The sequence below is a fragment of the Carcharhinus amblyrhynchos genome, chromosome 6 (assembly GCF_965287045.1).
Source record: "Carcharhinus amblyrhynchos chromosome 6, sCarAmb.v2.hapA, whole genome shotgun sequence".
Taxonomy (NCBI): domain Eukaryota; kingdom Metazoa; phylum Chordata; class Chondrichthyes; order Carcharhiniformes; family Carcharhinidae; genus Carcharhinus; species Carcharhinus amblyrhynchos.
In genome coordinates, this window is record NC_137329.1 from 60607852 (window position 1) to 60621766 (window position 13915).

At 42.4% G+C, this 13915-nt stretch overlaps 1 protein-coding gene across 1 annotated transcript in view; it reads left to right on the forward strand.

The window, feature by feature from the left end:
* The window catches only part of LOC145344338 (astacin-like metalloendopeptidase), a 346104-nt gene that overhangs the window by 43133 nt on the left and 289056 nt on the right, over positions 1–13915 (forward strand). The window contains 1 exon segment of the mRNA XM_080191468.1: positions 13272–13392. Within this exon segment, the coding sequence (XP_080047594.1) occupies positions 13272–13392 (121 nt within the window).

Below are 13915 nucleotides of genomic sequence, written 5' to 3' on the forward strand. Positions count from 1 at the left end.
GTACTAAGGAGCACACATAGATCAGAGTTATAGAGACAAACCTGCTATTTTCACATTGTTACAGAATCTGAGTGTATATCCCACTGGCAGCTGGGAGGTCTGTAGTACAATCCCAGCATTATGGTTGCATCCTTCCTGTTCCTGAGTTCTACCCATAATGCCTCATTGCAAGATCGCTCCAAGGTGTCCTCCCTCAGTACAGCTGTGATATGTCCCTAACCAGCAATGCAATCCCCTCCCCACCCCTTTTGCTTCCTCTGTCTCATATAAAATATCAATCTCCCGGAACATTAAGCTGCCAATCCTGTCCCTCTTTCAACCATGTCTCTGTGAGAGCAGCAACATCATAATTTCACACATTAATCCAGGCTTTAAATTCACCCATTGTACCGGTTATACTTCTTGTATTGAGGCAAATATAGTCCAAACGTCCAGTCCCAATGAGCTCAGCAACCTCTCCCCAGTCTTCCTCAGTCTCTGGACTTACTGACCTAAGGTGCAGGCAGATAAATGGGTGACTGCTAGGTGGGAAGCGCAATCAGCACAGGAGACCCCTGTGGCTGTACCCCTGTCAAACATGCATTCCGTTTTGGTACTAATGAGGAGGATGGCCCATCAGGTGACAGCAGCAGCAGCCAGAGCTGCGGCATCACAGCTAGCCCTGCTGCACAGAGGGGACGGATAAAGCATTGTAGAGTAATTGTAATTCGGGATTCAATAGCCAGGGGTGCTTCTGTAGCCATGTGAGAGACTCCAGGATGGTGTGTTGCCTCCCTGCCAAGTGTCATGGATGCCTTTGAATGGGTATGGGGCATCCTGGAATGGCAGAGTAAAAAAAAATGTCATTTTCCATGTTGGCATTGGCATGAAGAGTGAGGGCGGTGTGCGGGGTGGTGGGGGGCAGGGGGGGAGGTGGGGGTGGGGGGAGGGGGGTGGGTGGGGTTTGGAAGTTGGAGCAGCAGGTCAGTAAGTCCAGAGACTGAGGAAGACTAGGGAGAGGTTGCTGAGCTCATTGGGACTGGACGTTTGGACTATATTTGCCTCAATACAAGAGGTATAACCGGTACAATGGGTGAATTTAAAGCCTGGATTAATGTGTGAAATTATGATGTTGTTACTCTCACAGAGACATGGTTGAAAGAGGGACAGGATTGGCAGCTTAATGTTCCGGGAGATTGATATTTTATATGAGACAGAGGAAGCAAAAGGGGTGGGGAGGGGGTTGCATTACTGGTTAGGGAGCATATCACAGCTGTACTGAGGGAGGACACCTTGGAGCGATCTTGCAATGAGGCATTATGGGTAGAACTCAGGAACAGGAAGGATGCAACCATAATGCTGGGATTGTACTACAGACCTCCCAGCTGCCAGTGGGATATACACTTAGATTCTGTGACGATGTGAAAATAGCAGGTTTGTGCTGGTGGGTGATTTTAACTTCCTCCACATTAACTGGAACTCCTTAGTTCTGTGGGTTTGGATGATGAGTAATTTGTTAGGTGTACGTAGGAGGGCTTTTTGAAACAGTATGTGGATAGCCCAATGAGAGAGGGGGGCATATTGGATCTGGCATTGGGGAATGGGTTCAGCCAGATGATCAAAGTTTCAGTAGGAGAGTGGGAATGGTGACCATAATTTTGGGAATAGTGACCATAATTTTGTAAATTTTCAGATCCTTATGGCCAAGGGCCAGAGTGGTCCTTGGGTGAAGGTGTTAAATTGGGGGAAGGCCAACTATAACCAAATTAGGCAAGGATTGGAGAAAGTGGATTGGGAGTGGCTGTTTGAGAGTAAATCCACATCTGACATATGGGAGTCTTTTAAAGACCAGTTGATTAAAGTGCAGATGCGTGTGAAAATGAAGGACAGGAGTGGCAGGATTCAGGAACCTTGGATGACAGGGGAAAGTATCAGTTTAGTTAAAGAAAGGAAGCATGCATAAGGTCTCGGCAACCAAAACAGACAAAGCTCTTGAAGAATATAGATAAAGTGGGAAGTAACGCAAACGAGATGTTAGGAGGGCTAAAAGGGGCCAGCAGGGTTAAAGAGAATCCCAAGGCATTTTATACACATATTAGGAGTGAGAGGGTGGCTACAGAAAGAGTAGGCCACTCGAGAGTAAAGAAGGGAAGTTATGCATGGAGCCAGAGGAAGTGAGATCTTTAATGAATACTTTACATCAGACCATTCACCAAAGATATGAAGGATGTTGAGGTTAAGGAAGAGTGTGTAGATGCTCTCAGACAGGTCAATATAATGAAGGAGGAAGTGTTGAGTTTCTTAAAATGCATTAAGGTAGACAAGTCCCTGGAGCTGAACGGGATCTATCCCAGGATACTTTGGGAGGCAAGAGAGAAAATAGCTGGGGCCTTCCTTAACTGATATCTTTGCATCCTCTTTGTCCGTAGGCAAGTCAGTGGTGATAGAAAGTATAGAACTTAGAACAATCAACATTAATAGAGAAAAGCTACTCAGCAAACTCTTGGGAATGAGGGCAGATAAGTCCCCTGGGTCTGATAGCCTACATCCTAGGGTATTAAAGGAAGTGGCGGTGGAGATGGTGGAGCCATTGGTTATAATATTCCGAAATTTCCTGGATACAGGAAAGATTCCAATGGATAGGAAAAATGTGGGAAATTACAGACCAGTTAGTTTAACATCTGTTGTTGGGAAAATGTTAGAATCAATTATCAAGGAAGTACTATCAGGACATTTGGAAAGTCAAAACTCTATCTGTCAGAGTTAGCATGGTTTAATGAAAGGCAAATCATGTTTGATTAATTTGCTAGAATTCTTTGAGGATGTAACAAGCAAAGTGTATAAAGGGGATCCTGTAGATGTAGTATTTTTGAACTTCGAGAAGGCATTTGATAAAGTGCCACACAAAAAGTTAATTGACAAGGTTAGATCACATGGGATTAGAGACAATTTATTAGCTTGGATAGATGACTGACTGATAGACAGAAGACAGAGGGTCAGGATTTTTTTTTACTAGACAGCAAGAAGTAACTAGTCAGGTGCCACAGGGTTCGGTCCTTGGTCCCAACTATTTACAGTCTATATTAATTACTTTGGATAAGGGATAGAAAGCTCTATAGCCAAATTTGCAGATGACACAAAAATAGGCAGGTCAGTAAGTTGCAATGAGGAAATAAGAACCATACAAATGGATATAGATAGGTTAGGAGAGTGGGCCAAAATGTGACAGATGGAGTTTAATGTGGGTAAATGTGAGTTCACGCATTTTGGTCAGAAAAATGAGAAGAAGACTTATTATCACAATGGGGAGAGACTTTGGGGTGCTCCAGTGCACGGGGATCTGGGTGTCCTTGTTCATGAGTCACAGAAAACTAGCATGCAGGTACAGCAGATAATAAAGAAAGCAAATGGAATGTTGACATTTATAACTAAAGGAATAGAATATGAAAGTAAGGAAGTATTGTTGCAACTGTACAAGTCGCTGGTGAGGCTGCACCTGGAGTATTGTGCACAGTTTTGGTCCCCTTATTTGAGGAAAGATGTAGTGGCATTGAAGGCTGTTCAGAGGAGGTTCACTAGATTGATTCCAGAGATGAGGGGTTTGTCAAATGAAGAGAGATTGAACAGTTCAGGTCTATGCTCTCTGGAATTTAGAAGAATGAGGGGAGATCAAATTGAGGTATATGAGATGATAAAAAGTGAGGATAAAGTAGACATGGAGCAGATGCTTCCGCTAGTGGGGCATTCTAGGATGAGAGATCATAGTCTTAGAATAACAGGTAGCAAATTTAAAACAGAGTTGAGGAGTAACTACTTCTCTCAAAGGGTTGTGGAATTCGCTACCCCAAAATGCGACGGATGCTGGGACTGTGAATAAATTTAAGGGGGAGTTAGACAGATTTTTAATTGGTAACAGGTTGAAAGGTTGTGGGGAGAAGGCAGGAAAATGGGAATGAAGAGCATAACAGCCAGGATCAAATGGCGGAGCGGACTCAATAAGCCAAATGACTTAATTCTGCTCCTATATCTTATGAACTCAGCTGAGGTTCCAGAGGACTGGAGAAGGGTCAATGCTGTTCCTTTGTTTAAGAAGGGAAACAGAGATAATCTAAGCAATTACAGGCCAGTGAGCCTGACTTCAGTGGTTAGGAAGCTGTTGGAAGAAATACTGAGAGACAGGATTTATTCATATTTGGAAACAAATGGACTTGTTAATGATAGGAAGCATTGTTTTGTGTGGAGAAGTTCATGTATTACAAACTTGATTTTTTTTTGAGGAGGTGACATGGCTGAATGATGAGGGAAAGGCAGTGAATGTTGTCTGCATCAACTTAAGTAAGGCATTTGGCAAGGTCACTTATGGCAGATAGTATAAAAGGTAAAGTTTCATGGGACCCAGGGTGTGCTGGATGGGTATAGAACTGGCTTGGTCAGAGAAGGCAGCGAGTAGCAGTGGAAGAATGTTTTTCAGAATGTTTTTCAGAATGGAGATCAGTAACTAATGGTGTTCCATAGGACTCAGTACAGGGACCTTTGTTGTTGGTAATATATATGAATGATCTGGAGGAAAATGTAGGTAGTTTGATTAGTAAGTTTGCGGATGACACAAAAATTGATGGAGTTGCAGATAGTGATGAGGATTGTCAAAGGATAAACAGGATATTGCTAGATTGCAGATTTAGGCAGAGAAATGACAGATGGAATTTAACGCGGACAAATGCAAGGTGATACATTTTGGAAGATCAAATTCAGATGCAAATTACACAGTAAATGGAAGAACCCTGAAGGAGCATTGACATACAGAGGGATCTGGGCATACGTATCTACAAATCCTTGAAAGGGGCAACGCAGGTGGATAAGGTGGTCAAGAAGGTTTGCAGCTAGCTTGCCTTCATTGGCCAGGGCATCAAAAATAAAAGTTGGAAAGTTATGTTACAGCTGTATAAAACTTTTATGTTCCCTACATTTGAACTATTCTGTGCAGTTCTCGTAGCCACACGACTGGAAGGACATAGATGCTTTGGAGAGTGTGCAAAGAAGGTTTACCAAGATGTAGCCTGGTCTGGAGGGACTTAGGTATGAGGAGAGGTTAGATCAGCTCAGATTGTTTTCATTGGAAAGACAGAAGCTGAGGGTGACCTGATGTCTACAAAGTTACGAGCGACATGAATAAGGGGTATAGTCAGAGGCTTTTTCCCAGGGTAGAAAGGTCAACCACAAGAAAGCATAGGTTCAAGATGAGAGGAAAATTTCATGGGAGACATGTGGGGAAAGTTTATCACACAGAGGGTAGTGGGTGCCTGGAACACACTGCCACTGGAGGTGGTGGAAGCAGGCACGTAAGCAGCCTTCAACTTATATCTTGACAGTCACATGAACAGGAGGCGAGAGGGATAGAAACTGCTCATGAGCAAAAAGTAGTGAATCTAAATAAGGATTAGGATTCAGCATAGGCTTGGTGGGCCAAAGGGCCCATTCTTGTTCTGTATTACACTTTGAACATTGTTCTTGGCTGAGGCAATGAGTTTCATATTGAAAAGATTGCTCAGGAGCTATGCTGGGCATGTTAAGCGTATTGACATGATTGGTATGGCTTGTATGTCTTTGTCCTGGTCTTGGATGGTGGAAGGCCTCTCTGGCAGTTTGGGGTCCATGATATGGTCAGTCCCTAAAAAAATTAGGTCCTGGGGTTTTGAATAGTAACATTGTGAGGCCAAGACAATGTTAACATCCAAGAGAGGCACTGTGATTCTGCAAGTTGGTAGCTGGAAAGTCATGGGAAGTTCTCCTGAGAGTGTCCAGCAAAGTAAGAATGCATGGGACTTAAAGAATGGGAGGGGTTAGGTCAACAAAGGGTATAGGCACATCAGCATTAAAGGATTCAGGGAATAAGCAAGAATATCCAGAAAGATAATAATGGGGTCAAGTATAACAGGAAAGCTGGATAATGATAGGATAAAGATGATGGTGGGCATGGAGGAGGATGGGAGGAACATAGGAGAGGTTGGAAGCTGGTCCCTTGCATGCAAGTCAGCAGCACCATTTTCAATTTCACTTGACAATGATGCAGTTTAAAAAGAAGCTAGAAACAAATTGATCAGGAAGGATCTCTGGGCTTGTGGAAGGAATTCAGGACAACGATGTTTGGATGCTGGAAGAGCATTCCCTGCCTCCTTGCAAATTGAGTAGAAATTGCTGGACGTGCATCTCCAAGATGGCCATCACACTTTCTGTAGAGACTTCAATGAGATTGCATGGTCAAAACATGGTATCAGAACATGAAAAGACTCCACCATCCTCCATTCCAGTTTTACGACAGCCTCTGCCAACTTTGAGCTATGTTCCCCTGCCTGTGTATGCACCTTCGATATTTCTGTCAGGGCCAATTCTAGAGGCTCAGAATTGAATGCGGACTCAGTGGGGCCTGGTCTTCAGCAGTCCTCTAAATGTCAGAGAGCTCAATTACCATTGATTCTGCTTACTGGCCTGGAGCAGGGTCTCCAGGGAGACCTCGTGGAACTGTGATACTGAAGGTTTTGTCCATTTTGGATACCATGCTGAAGCACAATTTTGCACCACATCTGGCAGTCAGTGAGTGAAAGTCCCTGTGGTTGTTTCAATGCAGCACCAGAACATTAGACTGTGTGAGATAATGGTGAGGTGAACAAATCCCTTCCAGAAGTAATGTGAAGATAATGGGGTGTCCTCATTCAATCTTCTCATCTCCCTCCACGAATCTAATGGCAATGAGCATGTCCCAAGCTCATCCGCCTCATTTGGGCATCACCATGGCCTCATGGCCAACTTCCTCTCCCTTGAAGTTCTCCTTAGCCTCATCCCTTTCAATGTCCTTCTTATTGGAAGAAATGTGCTGATTTCCATCTCCTCCCCAAAGAGTTTCACCTCCATTGCAGGAGATACAGGATGCAGCAGACAACCACGATACATGACACCCTCTGCAGATTGTATTGCAGAGTTTCACCAAACTGGTCCAGGCACCAAAACCTTATCCCTATGGTCTGCTCTACCAACTCTGTGAGTTGCAGCATGAGCCTCATTGTGTCTTGTCTCAGCAGATTTCTGTGGTCTCCACGCAGGCATCATCCGCCACCTCCTCAGTGGGTGGCCCTTGTCCTAGGGGAGTCACCCCTGCACCCCCTCTGAACCCTGAAACATGTCAGGGATCTGAGAACAGCTGAGAATGTAGGAATTGTGCACACTCCCTGGGAATCAAGCAGGCACCTGCAGGATGTGTTTGTGACTACAGACCAGCTTAACATTCAGCCACACTCTTGTGGTTCACATAGCTCAGTGCTTGATGCCGTGGAGCTCTGAATATTGACTAAGTGCAGTTGATGGCACCTAGACCTGGATCCCATAGACTCTTACCTTCTTGATCAATTTCCTTTGCAATGTTTGCAGAGAACAGGTCCTTGCATATGGAGAGCCTGTAAGTTCCCATTGTTTACTCCATGGCAATGGTTGGCCAATCAGAGATGACTTGCCAAAAAATCAGTAGAAATTTCCTCTAGTGGCATAAATTGTTGGTTCAAACTGGAAAACTAACCATTCTGAACAATTATTTTCTTCAAACTTCACAATGCAGGGTAAACATAGTAAAGTCAAGCAAAAATAAATCAGATGGTATTCAGTGCAACGTTGTACAATTTTCACAAACTGTTCATCGGGATGTGTGAAACAAAAACAGAAAATGCTGGAAAGTCTCAGCAGGTCTGACAGCATCTATGGAGAGAGAACAGAGTGAATGTTTCGAGTCGGATCTTTCTTTGTCAGAGCTGGTCAGAGTTTGTCTGATGTGTGTAAGACTGATTTTACAAGAAAATGGAGAGTAACATCAAACAGTGTGTAAAACTGGAATTCCACTCAATTCCATTGGTTTCCCTCCTATTGATTAGGTTAAAATTATCACCAATGAGTCACTAAAATTCCATAAAGTTGTATTTTTGTTTTTCCTGGCTAACAAAATTGAACAGAAACAATTCCTACATTTTCAATCCCAGTCCACTTTGACTCCCCCAGTTACCGAACATGATTTTATCTTTCCCATAATTTCCCAATGACAAACTTAAGTACAGTTAAACATATGGTGCTGTGGATGAGTTCTCTGGCTTGACAATCAAAATGTATGAGAAGTCAGATGAGGTGAGAAATGTAAAATGCAATTATTTTTTCTGAAATCAAGGGCCTGATTTTACCATCCAATTGTGCCTATATTCGGCCATGAAACTTGATAAAATCAGGCGTGAGGCGATTAGTGTGATCCGTGATGGCCTCTGTACCCATTCCCCCTTTACCAAGCACCTAAAATGGCTGCAACCGAGATCGCACCCGAAACAGGCACGACTACAATTTAAGTGCATTTGCATGCATTTAAATTGACTTAATGGGCTGGACACCCAAACTTACTGGCATTTCCCCTTGTACCACCACGTTTGCCCATCCAGATTCAGCGCAAAACAGACATGGTCCGCAAAAGTCCAATTCGGGCTCTCTAGCTTCTGAGGAGGTAAGTTCAGAGCTTTGGTGGCTCTCTGACTCAGATCAGTGGGGGGAGGGGGAGCCAGGTCAGATCACTGTTTGGTGGGGGAAGGAATGAGGCAGGTCAGATGGCTTTCTGGTAGTGGGAGGAGGAGGGAAGTGGGTCAGATGGCTCTCGGGTGGGGGAGGAAGAGGGAGACTGGTCAGATGGCTCCCTGGTGGAGGGGAAGGGCAGTGTTTTGGACATGATAAGTCCCGCCCACAGGCTTCTGCAGCGCAATTTAGAATCGCTGTTTTGTTTTCAGTCAGGGTGCATATGGGGGCGCCTGAGAACACATCTAAAAGTCAGATCTGAAACACTCCCAGATTCAGCACTTGGAATCAAAGTGGTAAAATTGGGCCCCAAGTGTCAGATTAGGCCCACTATGAGGTCTTGCCAGCTTGGATCTTGTTTGTCTCTCTTGTGGGGACCTTGAATTGGATTCAATTAGATTTTACATTTGGTTTTTGGAGCAAGCAATGAATGGATCTAGGTCTGCACAACCCACTCTGAGCATTGGCTTAGAGGATGGAGTGAAAAAAAACACCCAGGATCAGCTTTTGCTGGTGAGGATTTGATCCTGGATATCTCTGAATTATTTGGAAGTAACTACTCTCTGTTAAGTATGAGACACTATCATACTTTGCCCTGATTCCACCCCTTCCTGACCTTACCATGATCCAATTCATAACAAGAATTTCTTTGATGGGGGAAGAATGGCATTTTCCTGCTAGCGAACAGGAGGAGCATGAGAGAATGGGAAGAAAAGAGTGAGGCAGAATCTCACTAGATGTTACCACCTCGTCTCCACCAACTCTTTAATAAATATCCAGGCAACACATGTCTGATGAAACGTAAGTCAGAAAACATGCATTACACAAAGAGGCAGTAGGGAAGTTCTGCCATAGGGGTATGTGATATTTTCATATCCAGTCATCTGCCTCTATTACTGTTTGTGGCAACTTCACTTAACTTCTGTGGCACAGGGAATCTGTAACATCAGCTGTAGGTCCAACGGTGTGCTGAATCCCACCACTGAATAACATGCCACAGGAGGTGAGAGAATTTCACCTTACATACTCTTTTGGGCAACATTAATTAGTGGGTTCAATGGTATACAAAATTTAAGACACGTAAAAAAAATTATGCGGAAAATAAATAATGAACAAAACTTGTAGTCCACCAATGACGTTACAATGTATAAGGAGGCTGATAAATACTTAACAAAAAAAGTTAACCTACAAAACAAACAGTAGCATAAAACTGTAAATCTTCTTTGGCTAGGTCATACCTTGGAAGTTATATCCATTTTGATTACTGACACATACAAGAAACATTCAAATTCAATCATTGTAGGAGAGTCATGAAGTTATTAATTGGTCCTAGAAAAGTCTGGGAAAGGATGTGTAGATAGCTTGAGTCGTGTTGAGATCAAAAAGGAGGAGGTATTGGGGTTCTTGAGAAACATTAAGGTAGACAAGTCTCCAAGGCCTGATGGGATGTACCCCAGAATACTGAGAGAGGTAGGGGAGGAAATTGCGTATCCTCACTGGCTACCCGGGAGGTCCCAGAGGATTGGAGAATAGCCAATGTTTTTCCTTTGTTTAAGAAGTGTAGCAAGAATAACCCAGGCAATTACAGGCCGGTGAGCCTTATATCAGTGGTAGGGAAATCATTGGGGAGGATTCTTTAAGACAAGATTTATTCCTACTTAGAAATAACTAGATGTAATAGTGAGAGGCAACATGGTTTTGTGAAGAGGATGTCGTGTCTCACAAACCTGATTGAGTTTTTCGAGGAAGTGACGAAGATGATTGATGAGGGTAGGGCAATGGATATTGTCTACGTGGACTTCAGTCAGGCCTTTGACAAGGTTCCTCATGGCAGAATGGTGCAGAAGGTGAAGTCGTATGGGAGCAAAGGTGAGCTGCCAAGGTGGATACAAAACTGGCTTGGACAAAGAAAACAGAGGGTAGCAGTGTAAGGGTGCATTTCTGAATGGAGGGCTGTGACAAGTGGTGTTCCTTAGGGATCAGTGCTGGGACCTTGACTGTTTGTAATATATGTAAATGACTTGGAGGAAAATGTAACTGGATTGATTAGTAAGTTTGTGGACGACAGTAAGATTGGTGGATTTGCGGATAACGATGACGACCATCAGAGGATACAGCAGGATATAGATCAGTTGGAGACTTGGGCAAAGAGATGGCATATGGAGTTTAATCTGGACAAATGTGAGGTAATGCATTTTGGAAGGTCTAATACAGATCGGGAATATACAGTAAATGGCAGAACTCTTAAGAGTATTGATCGGCAAAGGAATCTGAGTGTATAGGTACACAGGTCACTGAAAGTAGCAATGCATGTGGAGAAGGTAGTCAAGAAGGCATTTGGCATGCTTGTCCTCGTCGGCTGAGTTACTGAGTTTAAAAATTGGCTGCATTTGGAATATTGTGTTCAATTCTGGTCACCACACTACCAGAAGGAAGTGGAGGTTTTGGAGAGGGTACAGAAAAGATTTACCAGGATGTTGCCTGGTATGGAGGGCATTAGCTATAAGGAGACATTGGAGAAACTTGGTTTGTTCTTACTGAAGCAACAGAGGTTGAGAGGAGACCTGATAGAAGTCTACAAGATTATGAGAGGCATGGACAGAGTGGATAGTCAGAAGCTTTTTCCCAGGGTGGAAGAGTCAATTACTAGGGGGCATAGGTTTAAGGTGTGAGGGGCAAAGTTTAAAGGAGATGTACAAGGCAGATTTTTTACACAGAGAATAGTAGGTGCCTGGAACTCGTTGCCAGGGGAAGTAATGGAAATGGATATGATAATAGCTTTTAAGGGGTGTCTTGAGAAGTGCATGAATAGAGAATAGTGAGATCCAGTCCCGTAAGGGATGGGGTTTTAGTTAAGTCGGGCAGCATGGTCGGTGCAGGCTTGGAGAGCCAAAAGGCTGTTCCTGTGTTGTAATTTTCTTTGTTCTTTGAAATCTGGGTTATTTGGAAGAGCTGGAGAAACTTCAGTTCTTCCATGTGAAAAGCAGACAGATGAGAGGCGACCTAACCTTGGTAGTTAGAATTTCAAATAATGTATCTGAAGCATTATGTTAAATTGAACTATTGAATTAGGACTAGGCACCATAGGTTCAAACAGTAAAATTAAAATTTAGGACTGATATTAGGAAGTTTATATTTACATTGTGATTTGCACATTGAACGGATTCCTGAATAAAGAACTGGAGACAAAATGAAAAACTACAATAATATAAAAGACAATAGATTTTGAAATGCTTCATTTAGGAAGTCTATGATGGATAAACTTACAGAAATAATTGGAATATGTGGGATGTGGAGTAAAGAATTGCATTCTGATGCTCTGCAATTATTGTTCAATCAGTGAGGACAATATCTCGACAGCTAGTGAATATTTTTCAAAGCATTATTACAAGTATTTTCATTGACTACTCTGGAAAGAATTCCAATTCCTGGGGTTGAGTCGCATTTGGAAGGAGAACTTGTGCCAAGACCATTTTCTTCTGTTATCTTTGGTTCATGACCTTCAAAGGACTGTAAGTAAGAATTTTATTGAATCATCTGTAAATTTGGCGAGGCAGTACTCTTAAGAAGCAGCAGCCTTAGAAGTTGCAAGACCATAATTGTGACAAATACTGATTTTGCCAAAAGGTCTTAAGTTGTATGTTAAGTTTTCTCAGCAAGTTATGGCACTGACATTCAAGAAGAACCCAACAGAAAAATTATTTTAAGAGGATGTTTAGTCTGTTGACATCAGTTACTGGTTTATAGAACATAGGACACTACAGCATAAACAGGCCCTTCGGCCTACAAGTTGCGCCGATCATATCCCTACCTACCAGGCCTATCTATAACCCTCAATCCCATTAAATCCCATGTACTTTCTGTTATCTTTGTATTGCTCTTTATGTTTTAAGTTTGTTTTTGACAATTTCCTAATTTTACAACTGAATATTGAGTTCTGGGAATTTTTTTTTTGCCTGTTCCAGTCTGATTTTGTCTGTTTTGTAAAGTGGAGCATTAGAGAAAATGAAAGAGTGAATAGGTTCCTGGGAGAAGAGGAATAATGAGAGCAGTGCGCAAGGTGCTCCACTTAAGGTGGGCCATCTCCCCCAACTTCATCATGGAATTTGATCAGTTGCTGTGTCCACAACTGCTGCCTAGATTATGTTCTGGGGAATATTGTGAGTGGCTGTCAAGGTTATTGTGACTATAGTCTTTATACCATGGAGGGCTATTCTATGCTTCAACAGATAGCACCAATGATATATTGCAGTTGTTTTGCACTGTTGTATCAGGACTATCATCAAGGCTCGCTACACCATGAGAAATGTCTTCACAGTGGACAGAGCAAAACAGACTCAGGAACAATAGACCTTGCCTGCATTATAGGCATTAGAAGTGTCATAACTGAACTAACATTGTTTTGCTTCATGCAAACTTATCCTGTTTTACAGCAATAGTTCATTCTCTTTGGCTGGGATTTAACATGGAGACAATGGCCCCAACCACTAGATAAATTCAGGGGTGACCCCAACTCCCACCTCCATCAGATGTAGAAACTATTTTTTATGGTTTAGATAAGTTCTTTGTGTTTCTTCACACAGTTTCAGTTTTGTAAATTATCTTTTAGATTGTAAAAACAACATCTGTTTGCCATACTTAGTCATGCTGTTAAACTGTGTATACTCTATTGCTTTACTTCTTCTGTTATTCAATTTCAGCTGCAAAGCAGAAAGCACTAATAAAAAGATCTCTGGATGAGATTAATTCCGTAACATGCATGAAGTTTTATTACAAACGAGGAAATGAACATGCCTATGTTTCAGTTGTGAATGATACTGGGTAAGTGGAAATATACAGGTGTGCTTTGAACTTATCATTGCATATGTCTCATAGAATTTAAAATGGTACATGTGTTCCAGTTCTGAACTATAAAGTAGAGCTCAGATGTATCAGGGGAAAACAAAGGCAATTTATTTCAGATACCCAGTGAATCAGTGCTTTTTTGTAATAGGGAACAGGCACATCAAATAGCACACCATGTGATATAACAGAAGGATGAATGGATGAGTGATAGTTGTATTTAACATGGACAAATGGAAAATAATGAGACATAAGGAAGGGAAATAAACAGTAATAATCTATTTGACCATAGACTGCAAGACACAGGACCATAGAATGAAATTAATATGTTAGTGAAAAGCACACTGAAACCACAAACACATTGTGTGACAGCACTAAGAAAAATTATGGAAGTATAACTAGAAGACAGGGAGGATTTCTCCCATCAGGGGCCAAGTCCCATGTCAGGGTGGGGAAGGAAAATGTTTCATGTCACAAAAGATAATGAGAAACTATGTCATAT